The 26,469-nt window shown below is 46.8% G+C and overlaps 6 protein-coding genes across 11 annotated transcripts in view; 3 read left to right on the forward strand and 3 right to left on the reverse strand.

Moving 5' to 3' along the window:
* LOC143373061 (uncharacterized) overlaps nucleotides 1–2,465 on the reverse strand; it is a 55,300-nt gene extending 52,835 nt beyond the window's left edge. Inside the window, exon 1 of one of the 2 annotated variants that reach the window (XM_076819861.1) lies at nucleotides 1,289–2,465. In XM_076819861.1, coding sequence (XP_076675976.1) covers nucleotides 1,289–1,643 — 355 coding nt within the window. In that variant the 5' untranslated portion in view covers nucleotides 1,644–2,465. The remainder of the gene's footprint in view (nucleotides 1–1,288) is intronic. The other variant, XM_076819860.1, reaches the window with a different exon arrangement.
* A 211-nt stretch (nucleotides 2,466–2,676) lies between these two features.
* Nucleotides 2,677–9,855, forward strand: LOC143373522 (RIB43A-like with coiled-coils protein 2). 2 transcript variants are annotated; one of them, XM_076820878.1, is made up of 9 exons: nucleotides 2,677–3,747; nucleotides 6,669–6,776; nucleotides 6,881–7,021; nucleotides 7,238–7,377; nucleotides 7,449–7,689; nucleotides 8,389–8,616; nucleotides 8,737–8,843; nucleotides 8,925–9,160; nucleotides 9,710–9,855. In XM_076820878.1, exons 1-8 carry the CDS (start codon nucleotides 3,643–3,645, stop codon nucleotides 9,064–9,066), a joined length of 1,212 nt encoding a protein of 403 aa, XP_076676993.1. In that variant the 5' UTR covers nucleotides 2,677–3,642; the 3' UTR covers nucleotides 9,067–9,160; nucleotides 9,710–9,855. The 2 variants fall into 2 exon arrangements, with proteins under 2 accessions (XP_076676993.1, XP_076676994.1); XM_076820879.1 differs by having other exon boundaries at nucleotides 3,681–3,747; nucleotides 6,469–6,776.
* Nucleotides 9,856–9,978: 123 nt separating this feature from the next.
* On the forward strand, nucleotides 9,979–12,669 carry LOC143373521 (uncharacterized). The gene is made up of 7 exons (XM_076820877.1): nucleotides 9,979–10,300; nucleotides 10,367–10,442; nucleotides 10,508–10,988; nucleotides 11,052–12,045; nucleotides 12,112–12,240; nucleotides 12,309–12,470; nucleotides 12,537–12,669. The coding sequence occupies exons 1-7, from the start codon at nucleotides 10,263–10,265 to the stop codon at nucleotides 12,562–12,564; spliced, it is 1,908 nt and encodes a 635-aa protein (XP_076676992.1). The 5' UTR covers nucleotides 9,979–10,262; the 3' UTR covers nucleotides 12,565–12,669.
* On the reverse strand, nucleotides 12,618–13,486 carry Lsn (vacuolar-sorting protein SNF8). The gene has a single exon (XM_076820880.1). It carries the CDS (start codon nucleotides 13,484–13,486, stop codon nucleotides 12,731–12,733), a length of 756 nt encoding a protein of 251 aa, XP_076676995.1. The 3' UTR covers nucleotides 12,618–12,730.
* Nucleotides 13,487–13,803: 317 nt separating this feature from the next.
* Nucleotides 13,804–15,081, forward strand: Roc1a (Regulator of cullins 1a). The gene is made up of 5 exons (XM_076820881.1): nucleotides 13,804–13,929; nucleotides 14,096–14,123; nucleotides 14,237–14,358; nucleotides 14,466–14,551; nucleotides 14,694–15,081. Exons 1-5 carry the CDS (start codon nucleotides 13,804–13,806, stop codon nucleotides 14,704–14,706), a joined length of 375 nt encoding a protein of 124 aa, XP_076676996.1. The 3' UTR covers nucleotides 14,707–15,081.
* A 4,069-nt stretch (nucleotides 15,082–19,150) lies between these two features.
* Nucleotides 19,151–25,588, reverse strand: LOC143373520 (proton channel OtopLc). Of its 4 annotated transcripts, XM_076820875.1 has the most exons (12): nucleotides 25,257–25,588; nucleotides 24,276–24,522; nucleotides 24,123–24,193; nucleotides 23,881–24,036; nucleotides 23,251–23,480; nucleotides 23,007–23,176; nucleotides 22,729–22,890; nucleotides 21,894–22,160; nucleotides 20,925–21,175; nucleotides 20,659–20,792; nucleotides 20,362–20,594; nucleotides 19,151–20,288 (listed from the first exon to the last, which is right to left on the reverse strand). In XM_076820875.1, the coding sequence occupies exons 3-12, from the start codon at nucleotides 24,152–24,154 to the stop codon at nucleotides 19,998–20,000; spliced, it is 1,926 nt and encodes a 641-aa protein (XP_076676990.1). In that variant the 5' UTR covers nucleotides 24,155–24,193; nucleotides 24,276–24,522; nucleotides 25,257–25,588; the 3' UTR covers nucleotides 19,151–19,997. The 4 variants fall into 4 exon arrangements, with proteins under 4 accessions (XP_076676990.1, XP_076676991.1, XP_076676987.1 ...); XM_076820876.1 differs by lacking the exon at nucleotides 24,276–24,522; XM_076820872.1 differs by having other exon boundaries at nucleotides 24,123–24,522.
* Nucleotides 25,589–26,469: the final 881 nt, after the last annotated feature.

Below are 26,469 nucleotides of genomic sequence, written 5' to 3' on the forward strand. Positions count from 1 at the left end.
AGCGGCTCGGACGAACGAAACGACTTCCGGCGAACGCTGGCGATCCGCGAATGGCCGCGGTGCTCGTGGAACGTGTGGAAACGTCCACGATGAGCAAACGGCTCGAGAGATTCTCGGCGCGGCGTCGGTGGGTCAGAAAAATGGGTGGCCTTCGGGACGATCGTGGGCCAACGACACTTAAATAACACGATGGCGCAAACATTCGCGCCTCTGAATATTTAACAGGGCCCGGCATACGAGTTCCCGTAACAGGATGGCGATGTTTACGTTGACGAACACTCGTACAGGCTGTTCCAAGGAGGCTGATCGGAGCACCGCGTGTGTACCGCGTAGCCAGAGTAGGGAAACGCGTCTCTAGGAACGTGGGTTCAAGGTCGATCCTTCCTGCCAGTGATTGGAAGGGTCCTCCGTGCCGTTTCCCTCGTTTCGAAACACAGAGCTCGCGGCAGAAGTCTCGATCAATCTCTTTGAAGTCCCCTGTATTGCCAACGCCTCCGACCCATTCTCCGCCGTTCCGTCAAAGCAAAACACTCGAGGAGAATTAATTATGCGATGGACGTGCGGTGATCGGGCCCGTTTCGTTCGGGCGATAAACGAGGAAGGGCCCTGGCGGTGTTCCTCCGACAGGATCTCACGCGTGGCGAACGCGACGATATTAACAATAGGCGCCGAGCACCCTCTTTTCGCGATATCGACCCGGCGGTGTGCGTGCGCGCGATATCGTGCGCTCTTAATTCGAGGTGCTCCGAATGCACGCGCACAGACGGACAGAGGCGCGAGAGGTTTCCGCGGGCCTGCCAAGTATCGGGTTACGAAATGTATACGCAGAGTGCACTTGCAGGGGATCCCTGCCGCCGCTGCTCGGCATAGCGAGAGACTTTGAGCAGGAACAACGGGCTGGAGAAACCGGGGCCTCCGCTGGCCGATTCTAGAAAAACTCGTCCGTCCGTCTATATAGCTACATAGGCAGAACGAGAGGCCCGGCGAGGCTAGAGCGAACCTCGAGCTCCATCCGGCTGGGCCCGCTCGTTCACGCTCTGGGAACCTTCGATTTTATTGACAGGGCCGAGTATTAAGCATCGCGCTGTTAATCGAACGATGCTGACGACCTTAAAGAGATACGCACATCCCGAGCCGCGGTGGTCGTCGCGCTCGTCGCCCGATGCGTGTCGTCGGCCATGGGAGCGGGCAGATAGGCAGAGAGAAAGAGAGGGAGGATGGGAGGTGAAGCTAGAGGGCTAGAGGGCCAGAGGGGGCGGTAGGGGTGAAGACTATATTGATCACTGACCTTTCCTGCGGCCGAATGGTCCGAAGAACGTGCCGTTCTTGCCGATGACGTTATCGTCGATGTACTTGAGCAGTTTCGTGGTATCCTCCCCTTTCCTGGCGGCGATCGACTTGATGGGACGGGGCGGCACGATCCTCTGGCCGCCGCCGCCGCCGACGGTGCTTGTGGTGGTCGCCGTGGACGTGGTGGCCGTGGTCGACGTGGACGTGGACGCGCCGGTGGCCGGCTGGGCGGCTAGGCCAGCGCAGCTAGCGTTTCCGCTCGTCGAGCACGTAGTTTCCTCCGCGAGGGAGTTAATCCTCCGCTGCGATCCACTCCAGCCCTTGCCGCACGAGATCTTCACCGAGCAGCTCATTCTCTCATAGCAGGCGAGATCCTCTCTCAGTGTGCATAGTAGAGGAAGCCTAGAAGCGACGCGCGCGGTAACGCACTCGAACGTTGCATGCACTCCCCGAGAGACGGCGGAACCGTGTGCGCGTGCTGCCTGATCGGAACTCGTCACTAGAGCGACGGCAGTAGGAGCATCCTCCGAACGAGAGCGAGCGATGGCCGTGCCCCGGTCCCCTTTCCCTCTTCTTCCTTTTACTTGGGTACACTGGGTCGACACGTGCTTCTCGGTGGGGACGTTAATTGCAACGCCGCGACACGAAACGGAGCAACGATGCCACTGTCGCGGGAAACGAGAACGTAGGGAGCAACGGGAGCGAGAGATCGATCTCTCTTCTTTTTCTTTTTTTTTTCGCACCTTTCTCTCTTGATTGCACGCGATCCCGTCTTGTCAGGCGCGTTTAGCGATACAATGGAGCCGCGTCGTTTGTCGGGATCGGTTCCTCCAGTGTCTGACCAATGCTGCGATACGCTCGGTCGGGTTACGTGCTCCGCTGATACAACCTCCTTCAACGTTGAGGCGAGACTGAACGTCTAGTGGACGGGCTGCCCGGTTCGCCAATGACGTCACATGGCCACGCAGGCGCCGTCGAGTCTCGCGTCGCTTCGGGGCATCTTCTCTGGGTCGACTCTGTATCGCGATACCGCGAAAACATAGAGCGCGGTCTTCCGCGAAACGAAACGCGGATTCGGATTAAACCGCGCGTGAAATTTTGCATTTCATTCCGGACGCTTCGTCCAACAGGCAAGCGCGTCGACAATAGAGCGGCGAGGCACGCCGTGTCGTGCAATTGCTGCTCATTCAATGTGTAGGTACACGCCGTTCCCAGTACCTTGTGCGCATTCATGTATGTTAATGGACCCGTTCACACGAGAGAATAATGCAGTTTTAATACAAAATTTCGAATATGCATGGTGTAAGGTGGGGGTGAAAATCCCGTTTTTTATATAAACCTATGTCAAATTTAGTAATAACAACCTAGAGGTATACGGTGTTATTTTATATAAACTACAACTATTATGCTTTACTTTTACAAAGTTGTTGGTTAATAGTGCTATTTGTTGTTGAGTTATATCACAAAATGTGTATCAATTCAAAATGGACTTTTTGCCCCGGGTATGGGCTTGGGGTAGAAAGTCCTTAATATTTTCGAACTAGCTTTTCGCGTAACATAAAACAAAATAAGTAAAAAGTTTTGAAATCAACAAATATTTATTAAACCAATTTTTTTGGTATACAATATTGAAAGGAATTACTGCGGCTACCACTTTTTAAACAAAGGAATGACAATACAGGACACAGATTCAGCTTGAACAAAAAACTGCACTATAATCGTGGCTCAACATAAAGATATAACTGTCTTTTAAGCACTTTGGCCTTATTTCTTAGACTCGAATTATTTTAATATAAAAAAAAAACAGGAAAAAAAGATAATTTATGACTTTACTAATTGATTTGCTTCAACAAAGACAACCACTCTTTTTATTATATTAACGTGTCTTCTTTAACAAAAGGTAACCATTGCCATAAACATAGTTACGCTGCAATAATCAATCGATGGTTTACGAATGGAGATTTTGCATTCGGGACTTTTTACCCGACGGATTTTTAGCCCCACTCTACCCTACTGTGTAGTAGCTTGGGTGAAAAAGGGTGTAACATAAATAGAAGTTAACGTTCTTATATTTCCCGAACTACAAGCAGCACAAGTCGTGCAACGACGGAAAGATTCCAGCATTCCACTAAACCTGAGCTTGTAAACATTATTTGACATTCATTGAACACGATAACGGAATGTAAACAACAGTAATTGGATACCAAATACTGGTGGGAGTGATATCAACTCTTCTTACGATTAGTATATCAGGCATTTTAAGACACGTTTAGCAATTACTGAGACTCCGCGTAGCAGAAAACATATTTCTTTTCTTCGTATTTTATTGCTTGATCTCTTCGCCTCTTACAAATGACCATTTTAGAATGCAACAGCGTGCGAAGGCACGGTCTAGCAGCCGAGCAAGTGCTCCGATTTACCAGAAACTCCCTCGCCCATCGTCCTCCAAACACAGAGGTAACTTTTGTGGCCTATTTGCTCACTTTTATCGCCACAAGTCCCTTCCCTATCACAGGGAGGCTTTTATTCCCGTTCAGTGAGCACTGCCCATTTTACGATCCACGCTCGCAATCGGTGGCCATATGGCCAAACACCACCAATATAGGTCACGTGGAGCGCACGTGCCTGTCTCTCATTAACCGGGAACTAATTGCGATTATTAACCTCCAGTTCGGTAGAATTTCCACGGTAATGCAGGGCGATAAAACGGTGCGCTGCAAAATTCTAAGCTGCGACAGCGTACGTTTGCTTTGTTCTGAAAACTACTGCGTATTATCGCCGTCGCGCGTGTGGCATGAAATACGAAAACAAGCAGACGAATAAATAATCGACAGACCGGGAATCGTTGACTTCTGTACACCTCGTGCCGCATAATCGTCGAGTAATGAACCGGAAACGAACCTATCATCGGACGACGATAAACGACACGCTTCTTTTTTTTGTTATCGGTTACGTGCGCGTAATTAAGGAACAGCGAAATCTCGCGGCCGTCGCGTTTTCCTTTATATTTCCCAGGAATATTAAACGTCGCAGTGGCGAGCGTCACCGGGGGAAATAAACGATGCAAATTGCCCCCTTAGGATCGATGAATGAGGAAGCGAGGCAATCGCTTCCTTAAAATCTATCCCGGCTGCAATATTCTTTCCCTCGTGTCCGGCTGGAAACCGTAAAGAGGCTTTGACCCTCGAACCACTGCTCCCGACGATTTATTATACTTTGCACCGAGCTTTTTCGCGACTCGCTCTCCAACGACTTGACCCCGGGATATACGTATATATTTAATAAGCCGTGACACTTCGCGGCTTCCACGTGAGTCGAAACACACGTATGCTTACTCGCATGCGCCGCTATCATTGCCACCTTCCATTGTTACGAGAAACCAACAGATTTCGCCTGAATCACTGCGTGCACGCACACGCGATTCGAGGTCTACAACGAAATCAAAGGAGGAAAGTAAACCGTTCCCTTCCTTGCGATCTTACTGCCGGCGTGATTACGCGATCGATAGACGCGTCCAGCCGTGATAAATGCACGGACGGCGGAGTCACGAGTCACGCGTAATGACTTTCGCCGAATCAACAGATAGTGCAACACATGTTTACGCCTCCGACAGCCGCTCTTCACGTGACCCTAGCATGCAAATGTCCTTACGGCTGAGTAATTAGCTGGGCGAATGTGTGTCAGAGGGGTCTCGACATCGTGGAAATTCAAGGAAGCTCCGTGTTTAGAAAAAATCGGATTAAATTTAGATCGCGCGATCTGTCAGGCGAACCGATCATTATGAAATCATTTTTCCTGATCTCTACACGGAAGACGCGATATCCCTCGGTGTGTGTGGGTATAAAGTAGGGCTCTTACTATTTCTCGGATTTACGGATATCCGAGTCTTCAGCATCCGAGTAGTCGGATACCCGCAAAGTTTGTATTCGGATATCCGGATACTTATATAATTTAGATTCGAGTACCCGAGTATCAGGATTTATCCGGGTACTCGACTTACTCATTATAAATCGAAGTCCCGATTTGTACCCGGTTTCGAATATTTTATCATAATGATTCGATAAAGCTCTATTTATTTGGATTCTAATTAAACAGAGGAAGTTTAATTAAAGTGATTCAAACAAGAATAGCGAAGAGTATTATATTAATATTTTATTTATAGTTATACATATATAGTAAGATAATAACTTCCTATTTTGGTATAAAAAGATAAGTTTATTTATAGTTATACACTAGAATAATGTGATTAAAACAAGAATAGCGAAGAGTTTTATATTAATATTTTATTTATAGTTATACATACACACTAAGATAATAACTTCCTATTTTGGTATAAAAAAATAATTTTATTTATAGTTATACATATACACTAGAATAATAACTTCCTATTTTGGTATAAAAAACAAGTTTATTTACATCTTGAAAAATTTATTAATATCTTTATTTTCTTCTTGAAATAATAAAGGTTTGGAAGCCTATTTGCAAAAAATAGTACCGAAGAACATTCGGTTACTGAATTTGAAATGTATTTAAGGGAACAGCAAATTGGGCACAACGTGGACCACATAATTTGGTGAAAATTAAGCGAAACTAAATTTCCAAAAATGCCTTCCTTAACAAAAAAAAAAAATACCTATGTATGCGTACCTGCAACATCAGCAAGTTCGGAGAGGGCCTTCCCTACAGCGGGTAATATTGTAACCACCAAAAAATCATGTTTGTCACCGAAAAATGTAAACAAACTTGTTTCTTTATACCAAAATAGAAGGTTATTATCTTAGTGTGTATGTACAGCTGTAAATAAAATATTAATATAATTCCCATCGCATTTCTTGTTTTACTCACTTTAATTAAACTTTCTCTCTTTAATTAGAATCGATATAGGGTAAACTTGCCTACAGTATAAAGGTGCGAATACCCGATGAGATTTTACCTGAGACTTTTTTGTCACGACACAAAAATCTCAGCAATAACTAAACGTAAATAATATAAATAGTCGCGAGAGATGAGATTTTTGAAAACATATCATGAAACTTGTCTCGCGAGAGTCTAATTCCACGAAACTAATGACGAAATAGTTAAAAAAAAAAAAGTAAAATAATGAAATAAACGTCTCGTGAGATTAACGTCTCGTGTGAGACGCGACATTTTTCTCTCGTCGTGGATTTGCACCTTTAGTATTATACTACGGAAGGAGGGTGGTTTGGAATTCACGATTTGGCGTCGCGTTTATCGCCCAAACGCTCCATGGTAACGAATTTCATTCGATCGGTGGGGCTTTCGCGGCTAAGCTCACTCGAGGCTTCGGTTACGTTCGTCCCTTAGAGTGAGGCTCGTCCTCGTAGTAAATCGAATTTGGCAGGATGCTGAAATTCCAGGTGATCACCAAGGAGGACCGGAAACTGGCCGCGTCCATCGAGCGGAGGAGGCAGATAGAGGAGGAAAGGAAGCAGCGGATATTCAATACACGTTTCAGGAAAATTGGGGTAAGCGGGAGCAAAGTGTTTCCCTAGTACCTAGACAGCCACGGTTAACCTATCACAGATCGGCCGCGAAAGAATAACGACCCCCTCGCCCGTAATGTTCGCAGATAGACAAGGAATTCTTGGACAAACAGGTCGCGGAAAAGAAGCAGCTGCGCGAGGTGGAGCAGGCCAGGGAATCCGAGCTCGACGAGAATTTGATTCGCGGCAGCAAGCTCGCCTTGCTCCTCGAGAAGCGGCAAGAAGAGGTAAACTGTCAATTACGCGGTCGAAGAGAAACGAAAGAAACAGAAGGAACATAGCTAACCGGATGATTAATCGTCCCTTGCGGTGTCATCGTTAAAGATTCCGACGGTCGTGCAACGGTTATCGTTGTTGCACTCTTCGCGCGCCTTTTTGCCGCGGAGTAAGCATCCTAGGCAGGTATAGGCGGAACTAACGTTATTCGTCCGTTCGACTTTCAGGAGAGGCGAAACATAAATAGAGATATCGAGAATTTCCGACGTCACTGCCAGCGAGCGGAAGATCGTCGTGATTACGATTTATACGATCCAAACGCTCTGAAAAAGGTGGCCCCGATAAGAGACGAAGGTTCCGGGCACAAGTAAATATTGCCGTCGCCGGTCTCCTTTCCCCCGACGGTGGTATTAAACATTCGACCGTCCGATTATGCAGATTCGAGGGCGAGGATGTTAATGGCAAGGGGCGCTCGAAGGCGCAACAGGAGCAGACGAGATGGTGGATCGAGAAGCAAATGGACGAGCGCGTGCAGGCGGAGAGAGATCAGCAGGAAGCCGAGAAAGCTTACCAGGAAGCCGTCATCTCCAGGGACAAGCGCGCCATGGCGTTAGATCAGATGGAACGTGAATGCCGTCGAAGGTTGAACGAAGCCACCGCGAGATTTAATCGAGCTCTGGTAAGGCTTTCTCCTATTTAGTCCTCGGAGGAGGGAAGGCGGACAACAAAACGGCAGGAACCGCACGGCAGATAAGAATCTTATTATCCGACGATTCTATTTCCCCGGCGGCCGGGGCGATGCAGCGGGTTTTTGTTCTGGCCGCGGGTCGCCGGTACGCGCCGCGGCCGAGCGAGAAAGCGAGAATTCAGATAATTAACACTCGATGGCCCTCCGTCGCATTAATTGATTTAAAGTCCCCTCTCGTTAGCTGTCGCTGGCGGCCAACGACGGGGGCCGTGAAATGTCAGGGTTCAACAGCGAGCCGGGAGTAGCTCTCGTCCTCCTCTCGATACGCTGCCCTCCCCTCGGCGATGAATACCCCCGGTGCCGCGTGTGCCGCGGCACAAATCACCCGTTGAAAATAAACCTCGCGTACTCGCTCGTCACGGGCTGCGGTTAACATAAACCTTCCTCGAAGGTGAGCACCGTTTACAGCGGCCACGAGGTTGCTATGGTCGATGAGCAAACTCGGTGACGTCACCGTCGGCTACGGGCCTCGCGGATAATAACGCGGCGATCGTCGCAAAGCTTCCCCGTGGCTCCTGCCGCCGCGCGATCCCGCCCTTGACTTTTTCCCCTTCGAGCTGTGCATGCTTCGCTGGGCCCACGAGTTTTAATCGAACGGTAGTCAACGATGTCCTCCGTGCCCTTGAACAGGCGGAGGAGCAGGAGCATCGCCGCCACTGCGAAGCCCTCCAAGACGAAGAGGACAACAAGGCGGAAATCTACAATCACGTGACTGGGGACTTCCTTACCGAAGCCAAAGAGCAGGCGGAGAGCACCCGTGGACCCGACAAGCCGTTGGCTACGCGTTACAAGGGCATGACTGCGGACCAGCTTAGGGCTTTCAGGGATGCGCAAGCACTCCAGATGAAAGAGATCGAGGTAAAAGCCGCGGAACGGTTGGTTGAAAGGATGCCGGGCGTAGTCGCCGCTAGTGAGAGCTCTCTTCGGCCAGGCGAAGAAAAAAGGCTCGGTTCCGCTCAAGATGAGCTTCTTTTTCAGAGAATGAAGCTGGAGGAGAAACGAAGGAACGAGGACTGGGATCGGTTAATGAATTCGCAAGCGGTGGTAGCGGACAAGTACCAACGCGAATTGGATCGAAGGAGGGCGTAAGAGCTCTATCGTCACTAATTAGTACCTATGCCTATAATCTCGTGCCGAATTAATGGATCTGTGTTGTCCTGTTGTAGGAATATTCAGAAGAAGGTTGCCGAGGAGAATTTACAACTTGCGCACCAGCAAAAGTCCCATCAGGAGTACCTGAACCGTGTTCTTTACAAGAACAAACCTACTGCGGCCTATTTTGAACAGTTTAACAGAGATGCTCGCTAAGAGAAAAGAAGGGCTGACTTTGATATAATCGTGTTAATAAAGAGCTTTTCTTAGAACAAATTCGTACAGTCAAAGAAAGTAGGTAAACCAACCAGTGAATGACCGAATTTTTTAATCTATGAACCTTTGAGATTAATACTTGAATTTATTATGTATAAAAAGAACTGTTGAAATTGCATTTAAATTTATTTTTCTTGAAATTTCTATAAAAATAATTACTTATTCTTATCGTAATTTTAAAAATACAAACAATTATAAAATGCGAAACGTGTAGAAGCCCAGTAAATGACCGCATACTTTTAATAAGAATTGTACTTATTAATGTTTGCTTAATACGCGTAACTAAAAATATAGGATATTAAAAGTGCAACTACACTCCATTTATAAGCATGTACTAATGTTTAAATTTATACTTGACATTTCTTTGCCTAATGGTCATTCACTGGTATGCGGCCAATTACTGGTTGGATTACCGTACAAATTTACAAAATAATTTTGTAGAATAATTCAATTATTGAATTGTCAAATGCATTTATCGGTGCCTGGTAACACGTTTGAACAATGAGTTTCAGTCGATAATATACTGTCAGCTGTTATAACTCATAACTCCATTACCCTATTTGAATTCTTATCAGAATCACAGACGAGGTATAAGATAGACCTATCACCTTATGGGAGTTCGTGTCACCATCGACGAAATTGATCCTATGAATTGTGCCTATACCTCGTCTGTCACGGAATTGTAATTGTAATTCTTACTGCTGGTAGTGCTGCACTGTTATTTCAGCTTGAGCCGATAACGTTGGACGTGACACGGAAATGGTAATGGCTCACGAACCCCAAAATCCATTGAAATCGAATGACGAAATATACCATTGCGTGATCCGCCTATTCTATCCCTCCTCCAATTTTATTAACAAATGCATGGATTTATTCAGCGTGCCTACATATTTGTTGCTTCAAATATGAATGTACAAATAAATCAAATCATTCTCGATACGTACCCCTACTACGGATACAGGATACTACCGGCTGTGAAATGAGCAATGTGATCTTTACGGGCCGAAGGCTTGAATGACGCTTTGATTCGAACATGTGACATAGGGTCGTGAAGATCAATTAAACGAACAATATTTTTTCACAATGAGTCTACAAGCAAGATAGTATCGTGAAGCATACTTTGTTCCAGCGACAAAATGCTCGACTCGAAGCAGGATGATGCCTTGAAACAAGGGTTAGTTGAGGTTACACAGGTCTATCAATTACAGGATATTCAACCGATTTCTGTTTGTCAATATAGCACGGAAGGAGATGTAATAATCGAGGAACAACACGAGATCGTGGAGGAGCTGAAACGGGATTTGCAATCCTGCAAGGTATGCACTTGTGTAGAATTAATCTTACTCACAATTGTGTATATGATGAATTTTGTAATTTCTAGGCAGAACAAAGTAACATACGACTTGAATTAGAAATTCTGCGAAACGAAAGCCAAAAGACTGACGACATAAGAGAATCTTTTAAGCATATTCATTTGGAAGAGTGCAGTAGCCAGGATTGGCATCAGAAAGAAATAGCGAATTTACAGGAGCGTATCGTGTGCTTAGAGGCAGAGAAAGATTCCGTTCTGCAGCTGTGGCATATCTCATTGAATACCATAAGTACCTTAGAGGAAGAATTAAAAGGATGTCGTACGGATGGAAAAGGGACAAAGTTTTATCAGGAGCAAGCGTATGCTATTAAGGAGAGTTACTCGGAAGCTATAAAGATGTTAGAAGAAAAGCTCTCAGTGGCCAAAGATAATTTTGTCAAGCATCAAACACTGTATGAGACGAGTAAAGAAAGAAATGAAAGTTTGGCTAAAGAAAAGAATGAACTTGCGGAGAAATACAGAAGCTTGCAGAAAGATGCTCAAGTTAAAGGTCAGTAACACATATTTGTAATCTTTTGTAATAAATGGGGACATTATTTTTATGTTTCAAAAGACAGGAATAATCAGGTGATGATAGAAACACTGAAAAAGGATTTAGCTTATGCTAATGCAGAAACGCACAAAGTCACTCAAGCCAAATTAGAATTGGGAAAGAAACTGAACGAAGTTAAGAGATATGCCGAAAGTATAATTGAGAAAGACCGGGAGACAAAAAATAAAATGGCGGAAGCCATTGAATTGATAGAATCTGCAGTTAGGGAGAAGGATTTGGTGCTTCACCGCGAGACACTTGTTGTAGAAGAGAAAGCTAGATTGGAACATCGGCTAGCGATAATTGCGAGTGAATACGACGGCAGAATACAAGACTTGAGTAAAAAGACCAAAGACGAAATTGAATTTAATGCACAAAGATATTCAGCAGAAATTAAGGAGCTTAAAGCGGAGCTGCGAGAAAAAGCGGCATTGGTAGAGAAAGTTCAAAGAGAGCTGAGACTCGCCGACGAGGAGCTAGATAAAATACGTAAAGACTCGAATGTTAATATATTGAACTACGAACAGAAAGTAAAGCGTTTGGAACTTCAGTTGCAAGTGTTCGATGAAGCAATAGCAAAAAACAGATATGATATGGAAATGAAAGAGTTAAAAGATAAAATTGTTACTCTTGAAGTCAAACTGGTTACTTCAAATGACAAATTACAAAAATTAGAACAGCAGCATTCAATTAACATAGAAGATCAAATGAAAAAAGCTAATCGCGAGAGTAAAGACATAGCCAAGCAGTATTCGGAATTAGAGAGCCAATTGGCTAAAACGCTAGGAGATAAAGAAAGTCTTGTAGTGCAGTTAAAGTCATTGAAACGAGACTTTGATTACGAGATACAAAAAAGAGACAATGAAAGGTGTTCTCTCGAAAATAAAATTCAGGAATTGGAATTTAATCTTCAGAAAGCCAATTGTACACGCGAAACTAAATTCCGGGATGCCTTGACGGACGAAATGAATGCTTATTCGTGTGATATGAAAAATAAACACACTTTCGATATAACGTGAGTAAATTTACGTTTTCAGTGTTTCAGGCGATATTATATATCTGTATAATACTTTTATCACAGGGTGGAAAATAAGTGTCATTGCTGCCAATCGGTACTGTCAGATCACGTGAATAAGTTACAGGATAAATTTGATAAAAAAACAAAGGAGCTAATCCATCACGTTCATGTTCATCAAAAATTAAGTAAAAAGTATGGAGATCTCGTACAAATATGCGAGTAAGTAAATATCAGCAACTTTACATTAATGAATGTTTTAGATGGAGAGATGAAGCAAAATGTTTGACAGGGAAGTTCCAAGGTAAAGCTAAAGAACTTAGAAGCAAAATAGTTGCATTACAAAAGGAAAATAATGAATTGAGTAAAGAGTTATTGATTTGCAACCAACAATTGACGCAGTACACGTTGCAAGATATACAAAGGTATGTGTTTACTATATCCTTGTAACAGCGATACCTCCCCAAATGACTCTGAACGTTTTGTTTTAGATTCAACGAAGCGAGTGAAATTAGATGACAATATTTTTCTCCGTTTAAACGAATTTTCGTATAGATATTTGGCTGTGTAAATATTATAAGAGCATGTAAATTTATTCACATTAAAAATACATTTTATACTACAGATATATCTCCCTCGCGTTTAAAGCGCTGTCTATCTGTAGACAGTGCGTACAACATTGTGCTTAGTCTTTAGATGTGATACAGGCTGTAAATAAACTAGGAAACCAATATAATATTTCACCTTCACCTTGTTCGTCTAACCATGCCAGTCCTTCTTTTACCATGTGGTCCAGGGCCTTCTGCGCACGACCCGGTTCCCACCTCAAATCCTTGCATAGCATCAGCTTCGAGACGTAAGCATTGCCGGATAAACTAACTTGCTGCAATACAGCTGTATGGTCCATGCTAAGTTCACCAGGCACGGATTGCACCAAGTACCTGCCTTTACCGATTGGAACGATAGAGAACCCATTTCCAAAGATTATTAGTTTCTTAGCCGCGGCTAGCAAGTCTTCGTTCGTTATCTCTTGATGCTCTTTTCTGCGCCCCCTCGCTTGAACCAATCTCGTTCGAAGTTCATCCAATGATATCAATCCACCGTTTTTATAATTGGTGGCCATGCATACTTCGACGATCTGGACAGCGAGCTCGTAATAAAAGTCTCCTATCCCAAGGATCGACCAGAAACCTTTACCCGAGGCCAGAGGGTCTACGCCGATCGACGCGCACATTTCAGTGAACTGTCGCCGGAAGCGTGCGTTCTTTTTAATCTCATTCTTATGCTTGGTTGCGAATTCCTCCAGGTTGAAACGAAAGGTCTCCATCTGCTTGGTCATCTGCTCGAATTGGTTCTCCTGGATCTCTGTCCCCTTGTCTCTATATTTCTCTTGCTCCAACTTCTGTTTATGAATCGCGCCGACACCCGCCTTTCGTCTCATCGTGTAATATACCTCGCAGTGCGTTTCCGATTACAAACGGTACAATTGAACAACTTTCAAATCGAGGTCTGTCGTGTTGTGTTGCTATATCAGTAAGTAGCTCCTCTGATAATATAACCCTGTATCGACGTGTCGGCACGATGACACACTTCTTTTACTACCTACGCCCTGATTTGTAACCATCTTTCATTACGATACTAAAGTATCAACTTTAGAACAATACAGCGGTTGAAATCGCTCAGAAAGTATTTTGTAATTAGAGAAATACATGCTCGAATTTCGGGCCTGCTTGTCGCATTTCGAGTCGCTGGCGCGAGATGTCAGTTGGCTTTAAACATCAAAATTTAAAGATGGCGTCTGCGATGGAGATAGACGACGAAGAAAATGATTTACCAACCTCGAGCAGTAGTAAAGGGGAGAAGAAACGTTTCGAAGTTAAAAAGGTGAGAGGGAAATCCGGGCGGACTGTTCTGCGACACGTATACAGATTATACGCATCTTAATGGTTTCATCGTAGAATGTTAACCTCAGTTTCGCATTGTCATTTGCACTACACTCGCGTGGTTTACATCCAACGGTTATTAAGAGAATCGTAATATTCTGTTTCAGTGGAATGCTGTGGCACTCTGGGCATGGGGTACGTATTCAAGAGTCTCCACATCCTTCTTACTTGCTACGAAACACGATGCAGTTGTTTTGATACCTTTCTCGTGACATTTCTTGTTAATCGGGCACTTAATCGATTTACAGACATCGTGGTGGACAATTGTGCTATCTGCCGGAATCATATAATGGATCTATGTATCGAGTGCCAAGCGAATCAAGCATCAGCCACTAGCGAAGAATGTACCGTAGCTTGGGGTGTCTGCAATGTACGCGTTTCATCGTAATAGTACTTGCTACGATACACATTCGGAATCGATCGCAGACGCGATATGTGTCAGTTTTTTTCTAATTTCTGGATTTTTTCTTTGCGTAGCACGCGTTCCATTTCCATTGCATCTCACGTTGGTTGAAGACTCGGCAAGTGTGTCCCCTTGACAATCGAGAGTGGGAGTTTCAAAAGTGAGTAAGAAATTAAGAAATACAGCGATACATGGATGGCTTCTTAAAGCTTTTGAAAATTGTATATTCATAGGAAAAGTACATAGAAGGATTGTACGCTTTGTATAGGTTTTCTCCAAAGTCTCTGTTGCTTCTGTTCTAGATACGGTCATTAGCGAAGTATGCTCAGCTCCCAGAAATATCGGAACCGTCGAGGATGCCAAAGCCGACGCAAGTACAATTACGCGTGTATAGAAAGTGAACAATTTGTTATTACATCGTTGCGAAAAATCAGTGGCATATCTGCGAGCGTCGTAGCAGCTCCTTGAAGGTAAAAGCAAAAAGAGACTAAAAATCTGCTTGAAACACTTGTGTTTAGAATGCCAATGCACCGGCATTATTACAAATTTACATTGCTACATACATTAAGCTGGAACAGCAGATACTATATCTACAAACTACCGAAAGTTTCTTATTCTATCGGTTACACATTATGTGACAATGTAACTTATAGTCTTAAGTGCTCGAATAAACGAAAATCGTAAAACATGTACCAGCTTTTTATTCAGCCTGTACATGTGTTATAAAGTTATTCTTTTCCTTTAATGATATAATGATCAATGTTATACCGACCAAAGTTACCGTCGGTATACATTTTTTTACGATATTGTAAATTGAAAAGGAGGACGGAGAGAGTATCTTACGTCGATGCATTTCTCCGCGAGGATTTCTTTTTTTTTTATCGAATCTGCCAATGATCCGCTTACCTGATTTTTAAGAAATACTATCTGGTAAAAGTTTTGTCCCTCCGCGTTTCTAAGAACGGCGAGTTCGCGTAATCTACTCTTTCCATCAGCACCTTTTATTCTATAAACAGTTATCGGTTACATTCAAGTACCCAATACAGTGACGACTGACTCATCACGTGTCTAGATGGAATAATTTCTTCCCTTATCGATTATTTCCTGAAAAATTGAATATCACGCGGTGCTACACATGCGTACAGACGTATGCTCGTCTATTAGTATCGGTTTCTTAAGATCTAGAGCTACTGATGAGCTCAACGAAGTTTTTTTTTTTATTCCGAAGCGTTAAAATAAACCTCGGCGAAGTGGCAACGCCAGGTTCTGTAATAATAGCTTTTCACGTTGCTGCATGCCGCATGGTTGTGCTATCCCCTTACGCCGTTATCATTAATCCACGCTATTACGGTACGTGGACTCTTAACGAGACATAACGGCCGCCTGTCGCCGTGACCCATGACGTCACGTCGAGGCCAATCGATCGCTTTGAGATCATCTCGAATCCCTTTTCCAGTTCTAGTGTATTCAAGAGGTATGAGGGGGCAATACTTATCAAGCGGTATAACGCGGAACCACCGCCGAGCCGGCTTCTAATCCGGGCATACAGCGAAAATTACATCCTCGCCGTGCAGGGGCGACATTCATGGGAGCTGCGAGAGGGAAGCATTAGACCGAGCCTTTTTCTGGCTCTGATTTTTCCTCCCCAGTTCTCGCCTGTCCCCTTTACCAGGCCGTCGCCCCCCTCGCAATGACAAACGCGCGATATCGTAGAAATAGGATTCGTTTAAAGTTTAATCGCGCCGGGAAACGGTCGCGCGTTTTAATAAATCCCGATAAACAAGGGACGAGGACGACGACAATATCGCCGCTGCTCTATTCTCGGCAATTTTCAATCGCGCGTAACCACCACCCCCCGCGTTTCATGCTTGAATTTCGCGGCGCTTGTAAATATGTATAATTTAAATATTTAAAAGAGACACGACGGCCGGTCGGCTGCGAAACGGGAACACAGGCGTGTCTTCGTGTGCGTGTGTAATCCTGTCGCGTGTCCGATGGTGGATTTCAAATGATTTGCCAGGGATTCGGAAGTTTCGCGCGCGATACACGCCAACCGTGGCCGTTGAAAATATTTACCTGGTCATGAGAGATGGAATATAAATACGATTTGCACTGTCGCCCCTCGGTCTCCGCCCCCGAGTCGCGTCCACCTGATAGAGGGCGATAGAATGTTCGGTTAGGGGAACGGCCACAGTCGGGTCGAGAGGGCTCGAAAGTGGCATTCGGGAGGACGCAGAAGGGGTAGAGGATGGGAGTACGAGTCGCGAAGGCCTCATTTCCGCCGGAAACAGAGGTTCCCTCACCCTTGCTGCGAGTCAACCCCCTCCCCCCAGGGCCTCTCGCCCTCCTTGTCCCGTCCAGATGGCGGCGGAGTCCAATCGAATTAAATACATTCCCGGGGATCGTCCAATCGACGACCTCCGGTGGTGGTTTTTGTCTGGTACTTGTTCTGCCAATACCACTGTCATTTCTTTTCTCTCGCCCCGCGACGCTCCGACAGGACCGAATAATTTACTTCGCGTTAATTGTTTTTCTCTCTCTTCTTTTTCGGCTTTTCCCTTCTTCTTTTTTTAATATCGCCACGTCGTAACGCGGCGAGCATATCGAAAATTCATTAGAGGCCCGTGTAATTGGGTCGAGAAGGAGAACCGCCGTTGAACCTTCGCGCGGCTCCTTTACGCTCGCTACTCGCGAGATAATTTTGTTTCTAGCGCTCTACGATTTCACGTATCGATACGTTCTCCGTGGACGTTCACCGCGAGCGACGCATTGGAGCTGTTCCACGTCAAAACGAATAGGTGAAAAATTTAGTATCGCCGATTCTCTTCTAAATTACAGCATTTGTCGATAACCTTGCAGAAACAAAGTATACTAAATTTCAACGGCCTATGTCAAATAGTTTTCGAAATATTTAATCTTAAAGTTTCGAAAATTCAAACAAAATCGGCTGACGCGTCATCACTTAAACTGTAATATCTCGGTCATTTTTAAAGATAATGCCACCGTCTTGGGTTCATTTTAAAGCTGAAGGAAGGCTGTCTCAAAACGTATATAGAATATTTTGTTTATTGTTAATAAACTTAACAGTAATCGATGTCAAAGTTTAAAATCGCAATTTGACGTCGTTCCCACCCACGGTTCGGCTTGAAAAAAATACCATTCGATTCGTTAAGTCTTCAACTAATAAATGCCTTTTTAAAAAAAGTGCAGAGATTTTGGGAACAGGTAATAAAAAAATAAAACTTACGGTACTTATATAATACACGGGTTGAGAAAGCATTCCTTCAGTTTTAAAATGAGCCCAAGACGGTGGCATTATCTTTAAAAATGACCGAGATATTACAGTTTAAGTGATGACGCGTCAGCCGATTTTGTTTGAATTTTCGGAACTTTAACATTAAATATTTCGAAAACTATTTGACATAGGCTGTTGAAATTTAGCATACTTTGTTTTGCAAGGTTATCGACAAATGTTGTAATTTTGAAAAGAATCGGTGAAACTAAATTTTTCACCTATCCGTTTTGACGTGGAATAGCTCATTGGAGAAGCAGCGGTAGGTGGATGCAGCGATCAGCTGCTATTACGCGAATTCTATCGCGGACGATTATTTGCCCACTGTATTTCCGACGGTAGAAGCTCTTTCCCCCGGTGCGTTGGTGCAGGCCGAGTATTTCAGATCGTCGTTGAATCGAGGCTCTACGGTAGTTGCGCGTTATATTATTTAAAAAAGTTTCCCAGCCTCGGGAAGACCATCCATTATCCGCAACTCCGATAAATCCGCCAAGGCGTTCCAGCTCCCCATGTTTGGCGGATATATCAAGGTTTCCTCGTCCCGTCGCTGTCGCGCCGTGCTCGCCTTCTCTTCTACCTGTTCCCTTCTCCATCACGGACTTTGGAATCGGCGGGATGCAGGGGGGGTGTTACAGGGACGGCGGTTCGGTAAACCCGATAAATTGTGAGATTTTTCCGCGGGCCGAGCGCGGTGCATCGTGCCATCCAGCAAAGGTCGCCACTCCAGGAGAAATAGTAGCGAGAAAACGAGTCTGATCTACGAATAATCGTTTGGAATTTACGCGGCGTCACGCGCCAATTTAATCAGCCCTTGATTACATCGCATCCAAGGCGCCTCCCCTATAAATAATTCCTCTGTTAATATGAATAATCGATACACCGACAGCGTGTCCGATTCACCCCGATAATAACCATTATCGTTATTCGATCATTAGGCACCGCCATCGATTAACGGAGTAGCTTTAAATTCAATGGTAAATTGAAGTAAGCAAATGAAGCGCGACGAGAGGGTGCGAGGCGCGGCGGTTCGCGTACCGACAAATTTGATTCGCCGCGAATCTCCGGCAGCGCGAGACGCTCGTCCGGAATAAATTCTTGAAAACTATCTCGGAGGTGCACCCTACGATTTCCCATATCCATCCAGCTGCCCCTGGAAATCTACGATTTCTCGCTCTTGTCGAGGCCTTCCTGAGATTTCTACGGATGTGTCGGGGACCGTGGCAGCGGTGGTGGTAGCCAAGGGAGGGAATCGTAGGAAGGTAAATCCTCGTTAAATCCGCAAAAAAAACAAAACCTATGGCGAGCGTCGCGGGTGGTTGACGCGTGTTCTAACACGTCTCCCTTCTTCCTCCTCCCGTCGAAGATTCATGTGGCTCTCGCGAGATTCTCTTAAATCCTAAACGATCGCTAGGTATCCTCTGTTTATCACATGCAACGGCGGGCAACTAAAGCTAACGAAGATCGGCAAATTTATTTACACGGTGTCCCGCAATCAAACTACGAAATCTCTGCGTGGCAGGTGGAACGACAGTAAGTGGAGCATTAAGTTGGAAATTTCGGAACACGGCGTACACGGTCGGCTGCCGTATATACGGTATTCTTGGTGGGCGAGTCCGAGGGCACTCGATAGGCTAAGTAAATCAGAGGCCTTTGGTCAAGAGTGGAGCCTCCACTACGTTCGTAGGGGGTGAGTGGGAGACGCAATAGTGGTGGCAGGAGCAACAAAGGGTTGGCTAAGAGCCTCTTCACCGACCACTCGCCCCCTTTCTCCAACCACCGAAGCATCACCTACTTCTCGCTGCAGCGAGGCTTGCTTGCCTCGTGATGTGATTGCTACCGAAATGTGTTTACCGTAAACCGTATCAAACTGTCGACGGTCCACTATCGCCGTTACCGTCTATCTTTTTCCCCTGTACATCGATAAAAGTACGCACCTCTATCGATTCCGGCGACCATGGCACCGCGTCGTTCGTCTCGCCGCGCCGCTTTGAACCGCTCCTTTCACCCTTTGTCTCGCGTCAGCTTAGAAGTTCCGTACGGTGACAGGGTGGCAGACACCGTGGGCAACTTTGCCCTCTATGCCCCACAACGTTGTTATTTACAGAAGGTCGCTTACTTTCGTCTTTCTAGCTTTCTTGCTCCTCTCTTAAACAGCTAATTACAGGAGAGGTTGGAGGGACACAAAATTCTGTTGTACGTGCTTTGTTCGACGTTGCTTTTCCATCTGGTTCGACGTGCTCGTTAAAGTAGGCTCATCGCGCGAATTACGGGGAACGTGGTCGCGACGTCTAACTCACTCGGTCCCAGGATAATCTCAATATGGCGTGTGCACGACACTGTTCGACCTGCACTTGTAACACGTCTTCCATATTTCGAATAAGCATATGGCGGAGTGAAAGCGATAGAATATGGCGAGCGGCATGGAAACGTGGGTGATGATGGTCCATGCCCAGACGCCGAAGAATCGCAGATGATCCGGGCGAACCCCGGCGCGGGATTTCTCCAAAGTGTTCACCGTCCACAGCGCTATGTTGACGACTATCAGGAAGGTGATCAGCTCCTTACCGGGCTTGTCGTTCCTCGAGCAACGCCTGCCCCAAGCGATCTAGGCATTTCGCAGAATGGAAGCTGTCAGTTCGATACAATTATTAACTCGGGCAAAGCGATCGGGTTCTCACTTTAATGAGCAAAGTTTGGCTCGTGCTTTGCATTAACGCCAGCAAGTCCGTGACCAGCGACAGCACCCAAGTCGGCCCCATCGTTAATATGTCACCGACCACGCCAAAAAGACAGTGCAGGTAGACTCCAGCTTGAGCCGCTGCCAATAACGTCGTGTCCAGGTCCGACGGCTTGATGATTTTTTGCTGCAACGCTTGGAGCTTCAAAGTCCCAGCAACAGAAGCGATCATACCTGAAATTTCAATATTAACGAGTACACCGTCCGATCGCGAGCGTCGCGAATTCGTTATATCTACCTAGAGTGAGTATAGTCGCGTCCAGCGCGGTCACTTGCACGATCGCTATTTTCAGTTTGGCCTCTTTCAAGACGAAGAACATGATCAGGCTCAGTATGGTCGCGGCGACGACCAGAATCCCGCCGAAAAGACCCCTGGAAACGTTCGGGTAGATAAAATATCGGGGAAAGAGTGTCTTAACATCTCAACGATATCGCATTAACAAATTAACGGGACGAAAAGGGGGTGGGGGGGATCTTATCGATTTAATTAAATTCCCGTCTGACCTGTGAGAGCTGCTGCAATCTATGCTAAGGTGATAGGAGGATCTCGACGGATTCTCGCCCTTTGCATCGATCTTCTCGTCCACCCTCTTCCACATCTCGAACAGTATCACCGCGCAAATTAAACTGAATTCAATTGTACATGGGAAAAGGAACGGGCTGGCGTCTCTGAGGAGGGATTTGAGTATCCCGTCCTCGTCGTCGTGCGTATGACCCAGCTGATCGATCTCGTGCTGCGTCTCCTCAACCAGCACCTTTTCGAGAACAAACGGAATGGCTGATGGAGCGGCGCGAAAAATGCATGGGGTATCGTGACGCGTATCGGTACCATCCACGAATTATCGTTAACACACGCCCCCTCGGTTTAGCATGCTACTCTCTTCGCGCTGGAATAATTTCGTTACTGGTAAACGACTACCTCGACTTCCTCGGCAAATAGGACACGGATCTCTGCTCAACCGTGCCGCGGGATACATTTCCACAAATGTACGAATAAACGTCGTCGTTTGACTTTCATAAATGCTAAATACCGTGCGTCGTTAGCCTGCTGGAATTAAAACGTTATCGAAATCTAGCGCAGCCCGCAGGTGCTTAACCTGGTAACAAATGCCTCCCTTCCTTCTCGCCTCGCGGAAACTAAACGCACAGTTCAACTTATTATATCCAATCAAATGCGATGCTCTGATAGTGCGGCCCATTTCGGCCTCACCCTATTGTCGGAAGCTTCGACAGGAACGATAATGTTTACTATTTTCCCGTTTTGAATTATTCCTCGCCGCGCGCCGGCCACCCCGAGGAGTAGATTCCCGCGAAATTTAATATTCATGCAAATGATGTTGTCTTTGATTTGCGCGCCGTCGGCGAACGAATTGGCTTCCCCGCAATTTTCTCGAGCCCACGAGTGAACTGTCTGCCCCCGTCATCGCCGCGAACTGTCTGTGTTTCGTGGACGTTTACGCGACGAACTGGTACCTGCAACCATTCGCAGAGGTTGGTCGCGATCATGTGCATCAGGCCCAGCTTCGCGAGGGCGGTGTGCTTGTCCAGGCTGAGACACTTGCTGTTGAGAAATATGAAGTGCATTTGTGCCGTGACCAACAGCAGCCTGGCACCGGGTGTAATCGCCCTGAACGGGCCGGAAGCTATTTCCGCCCCAATTTGCAATCCCGTAAATACCAGCGAGCCGGCGCCAAATCCCACTGCGCCGAGCCGGAGACAAAAGCTGCCGTACTGTTGCGTCTGGGGAACAAAGATTTCCTTATACCGTATTGCGTGGCACAATCACGCTTCGGTAATTAGAAAACGACCGACGGGCCGCAAATTAGCATGACCGATTGAAAACGTTTTGTACAAATTAGTGGGCGGAGAACGGGTCGGCGTGAAATATGAGGGCAGGTAATTGGGCCGCGAGACAACTAAATGGGAGCGCCCCGCTGGCGCTTCATGCGTGAACAGGGGAAAAGCCAAAGTTCCCCATCGGATTCGCTGAACTTTTCTGCAAGGAACTACAAACATTTTGATTGATGGACCGCTGCAGTTCGGATACTCCATCTTAGGTATCCTCATGATTCTCTGGACTCTAGGAATGTTTCGCGTGGAAGAGGATGGGGAAGAGAATGCAATGTATCCCCGCAGCGATTAGAAGTCGATCGAAGAGCTTGCAAGTGACAGTACCACTTACAGGAACTGGAGCTTCGCACTGTCGCGGAAGCCTCCTGCGAACGTAGATGCTGCCACGTCCCGAATAAATATAGAGTCAATGTTCAGAAATGTCCCCTTCGATTAGGATTGGACACGGATGACTTACCTGTCCGACGTTCACGCGGTCACCTTTCTCGTCGAAAGCGAAGGTCTGCTGTTTCTTCTCGTTCTTCTGCGTCAGGGTCCTCACGGCCTTGTCCCTCAGCACTATGACGTACATCGCGATCACGAACAGGACGCTGACTAGATAAAGGTATAGGTAGAACCCCTGGAAAAACAAATTACTCGCTCGTGATGCTGTTTGGCTTGTAGAAGGCAGGCTCTAACGACGTTGTAGTAATTAGAACAGCAGGGGAGTATCTGACAGAGAGGTGCTTTGATCACCTGCTTCATGTATGGCGGAACTCTTTCGGTTACACTGGCTGCGACGGGCACAGCGACTCCAACCACGATCAGCAATTTCGCGTAAAGGGTGCTCATTATCGATACCATTTCTGAGTGGCATTTTCGCTTTCCCAAGGGGCTTGTATACTGGTCCATGAGCTGCTGCTTGGCTGTCGGCGAAAGTTTCGAGAGCATGCTCGGCGTGACTTTTTTCCAACGTTCGCTTTCAGGAGAGGACACTTACTTTTCACGGGCCCCAAAGCGTTCACCGGCACGCAGGCCGTGTTCACGGGTGCCAAGGGTAGGAAATTCGGGCGCTGCCTCTGCAGCTCGTAGTCGTTCTTCTCCTGTTGCTGATTGTTCAGAAGCGGCGGCTGGATCTTATACCCCGGCGGTTGCCCGGCCAGGAACTCCTGGTCCTGGGGCATGCAGGACGGCAGCGACATGTTGCTGCCTATCCCTGAAATCAACGCCCTGTCGAAGGCAATGAGTGCACTTGTCTGACGCTTGTAACCCGTTTGCACCGATCTCTCGACGTGACCGACAAAATATAACGCGTGGTTCCGCCGCTGGTATATAGGACATCGATGTTATTTAGCAGTATCCAGCGAGGCTGCCGCATCACTACTCCCGGTGAAATATAAATTTAAACGAATCGCTGGACCGTCACGGCGAAAATATTTCGCTCGAAAATTGAATTCAATGAACGTGAAATTATACGCTTTCCGCGTCCCCGTTTTACGCGGACCACGCGAGACCTGGCACATTTCAGCGTTCGATGCGATATTAATAACTGCTAACGGTGAACCGAGCGTGCGTCTCGCGGTGGTAAATGGAAAGCGGGATGGGAAATTATAAAACGAGCTCGTATTACCCGAGAAGGCCTCTCCTGTGGTTGATAACGGCAGTCAAGGACATGCTTTGTCTTCGTAGGTGCGACGTTCTTCCTCGGGGCGACGAGAGGTAGTCTTTTCCATCAGCCTCTGGCGATAGGGTTATCGCTGGCGTGTCACGGCTCTTGAGCTCACCGCTGCATGATATTTCCATCAAGATTATGTCGCAAAATATTCGCGCGAATTTTATATCCGTCATCCCACCTCGATGCCAATTACTTACTTCGTGGTCATGTTGGGCTGAGTATTGTTCATGGTCCCCCGTCGTCGGCCTGGATAGACGAACGTAACGAGCTGGAAAAAGGGCACAGGCGCGGTTCCTCTGCTATCTTCTTATTGTATTATAATACCAGACTTCGCGTTACACACGACGTACTTTCGGAAACTTCCTCCCCCTTTCTTTCCGCAAACGTTGCGTAACAATCGTTTCGGTTTATTCACCGGCAATGCGTCAAACTTTCTAGTTGCTCTCGGAGGATGGGCGAGCTCGCCGCTCTGTATTTGCTCGGCTGTTCTCGCGCGGAAAACTTGGAAATTTATTCCCAGGGAAATTCGCTCGCGTTTTGAATTTTTAGTAGGCTGGCCAACTTCTTTCCTCGTCGCGCCTCGCCGCGCTTAAGCGTCTGGAAGAAAACGATTCTCTCAGCCCTCGATCGAAGATCCAAGTACACAAGCTTTCGAGCAGCGAAGCTTCTCCCTCTTCTCTTCGCCGATTCGAAGGCTGCTCGGGGAAATTTGATGGCGAGTTTTCCGCGGTATCGTTTCGTTAGTTATTTGGAACGCGAGGGTAGTGAAACGCGCCAGAGGCGGCGAACAGGAATTGCTACGTTATTGAGGGTGATGTCCCGAGCTTTCAGCTCGCGCCGCGGCTGACACCGGCTGTCCCGTAACCGGACCAACTTCGCCAACTTTCCCTTGAATCGCGCTTAAACGGATCCCGGCGAGCCGCGTGACGCTATCGGCGCGTCACCATTCCCGACGACTCGTGAATCGCACAAAAGCCACCTCTGGCACGCCTTCGCGGAAGGCGAATGCTTTCATGCGTCCGTCGACGCGTCCTGACGATCAAGTCCTGAGCGCCGACCGTCTTTTGTACACCGCGGTCGCATCACTTATAGATAGACCACTCTCTCAGTAGTTAAGCGACAACTTCTGCCGGCAAATCGGGCACGATCGTCCGGGGGGGGGTGACGAGAAGCAGCTGTTTGAAAGCTGATGACAAAAATTTCCTCGCCCCAGAAGCGTCGCGAATCAACGACGCGCCTCTTTCTCCGGCGAAAAAGCGCGTCGCCAGCCCGCCGGCTGTCGGGCGAGAGAGGATCGAACCTGATGCATAATACAACAGACGCGTTATTACCTTTTCCGTCGACGAATTAGCTGATATCGTTTCGAAGCGTTACAAATTGTCGCTTTGATTAACGAATCGTGGAGTGGACAGGCGCGCTGATAAAACGTGGACATGTGACGCGGACGCGTGATCAGCCGCGCGTTGATCGAACGAAAGAAATGTCACAGGGGAGGTTGAAGCGTGTATCGACGCATAGACGGGACCGTGGAGAAGAAACTCGCTCGCGGTTTCTGGCGATCCCAAAGTACGAATCGTCCAACAAACACTTGCAGTCCCGGGAGATGTTGGCGACGCGACGAGCGACGGTTACGACCGCGACTTGCACGCTTCTGATGCAGCGAGCAAGGAAGGTCGCCGACAAACAGACGGTGTCGTCGTCGGTTAATTAGCGAGAAATCGTGAGAAACGTGGGGGACTCGGGTGTCGCTAGCGGGGAAACACTGTCTCTATCCATATGCATCGGCAGTCGGTCGAACGTGCATTAAGACCGTGCATTATTAATGCCGTCGATTCAACGACAACACGTCCCTCGATCGATAGTCTAAACGGATGTAATTCGTAGCTGTCAATTGTTTATTTATGCGGAATATTTCGCAATGCGAAACAGCGGTAACGCGGCAATGGGGTTGCGACGGGGGTGAGGGGGTGGCGGCGATTCGATGCACCTCCCTCTGGGCGGTATTTGCATTTGTATTGCTTGATTACCTCAGAATTCAATTTCTGCCGCAGTTTTAGGAATAATTGAAGCAAGAAATGACGTATATTACGCGGGAGCTCGATATTTTCATCCCCTAGTAAAGCTTGGCGACCGTCGGCGCGCCACGCATCGAGCGACGATTATAAAATTATCGAGTATCGGAGGCTCGTCGATCGTCCGCGTTAAGTGAAACGAGTATCCGCGGGATCTGCTCTTGATCAGAAAACATGTAATCCACGGGGCCGAGGTCGGCCCCTCTCGGCCGCCGATTCGTTTTCATAAGAGCGGCCGGCGTTTCTGCATAATTTTATAGACCTTTCGCGGCGGGCAGCGTCCGTTTATGGGCCGATTTTCTGGAGCGCGATCCATACAAATAAGCTGGTTAAGTGGTGTATAAGCCGTTAATGAAGCCAGTATCATCATCATCCACGCGGAGCGCCTCGCTGTGTTTGCCGAAATAGTTGGAAATTTTAGACCGAGTCCGCTAAAAGGCACTAATTGTAGGCACAGCCGATTATAGTTAGT

Source organism: Andrena cerasifolii, chromosome 9 (assembly GCF_050908995.1).
Source record: "Andrena cerasifolii isolate SP2316 chromosome 9, iyAndCera1_principal, whole genome shotgun sequence".
NCBI classification, from domain to species: domain Eukaryota; kingdom Metazoa; phylum Arthropoda; class Insecta; order Hymenoptera; family Andrenidae; genus Andrena; species Andrena cerasifolii.

What these genes read in the sequence shown, in the direction of transcription:
- LOC143373522 (XM_076820878.1), top strand. Translation starts at nt 3,643, where the DNA reads ATGACCATTTTAGAATGCAACAGCGTGCGAAGGCACGGTCTAGCAGCC. An exon ending in ATCGTCCTCCAAACACAGAG is followed by an intron (nt 3,748 to 6,668) that starts GTAACTTTTGTG and finishes CTGAAATTCCAG; the next exon opens with GTGATCACCAAGGAGGACCG. An exon ending in TCCAGATGAAAGAGATCGAG is followed by an intron (nt 8,617 to 8,736) that starts GTAAAAGCCGCG and finishes CTTCTTTTTCAG; the next exon opens with AGAATGAAGCTGGAGGAGAA.
- LOC143373521 (XM_076820877.1), top strand. Translation starts at nt 10,263, where the DNA reads ATGCTCGACTCGAAGCAGGATGATGCCTTGAAACAAGG. An exon ending in GATGATGCCTTGAAACAAGG is followed by an intron (nt 10,301 to 10,366) that starts GTTAGTTGAGGT and finishes TTGTCAATATAG; the next exon opens with CACGGAAGGAGATGTAATAA. An exon ending in AAACACACTTTCGATATAAC is followed by an intron (nt 12,046 to 12,111) that starts GTGAGTAAATTT and finishes CTTTTATCACAG; the next exon opens with GGTGGAAAATAAGTGTCATT.
- Lsn (XM_076820880.1), bottom strand. Translation starts at nt 13,486, where the DNA reads ATGAGACGAAAGGCGGGTGTCGGCGCGATTCATAAACAGAAGTTGGAG.
- Roc1a (XM_076820881.1), top strand. Translation starts at nt 13,804, where the DNA reads ATGTCAGTTGGCTTTAAACATCAAAATTTAAAGATGGCGTCTGCGATG. An exon ending in AACGTTTCGAAGTTAAAAAG is followed by an intron (nt 13,930 to 14,095) that starts GTGAGAGGGAAA and finishes ATTCTGTTTCAG; the next exon opens with TGGAATGCTGTGGCACTCTG. An exon ending in TAGCTTGGGGTGTCTGCAAT is followed by an intron (nt 14,359 to 14,465) that starts GTACGCGTTTCA and finishes TTCTTTGCGTAG; the next exon opens with CACGCGTTCCATTTCCATTG.
- LOC143373520 (XM_076820876.1), bottom strand. Translation starts at nt 24,154, where the DNA reads ATGAACAATACTCAGCCCAACATGACCACGAA. An exon ending in CGCGACTATACTCACTCTAG is followed by an intron (nt 20,595 to 20,658) that starts GTAGATATAACG and finishes TTGAAATTTCAG; the next exon opens with GTATGATCGCTTCTGTTGCT. An exon ending in GCCAAACTTTGCTCATTAAA is followed by an intron (nt 20,289 to 20,361) that starts GTGAGAACCCGA and finishes CGAAATGCCTAG; the next exon opens with ATCGCTTGGGGCAGGCGTTG.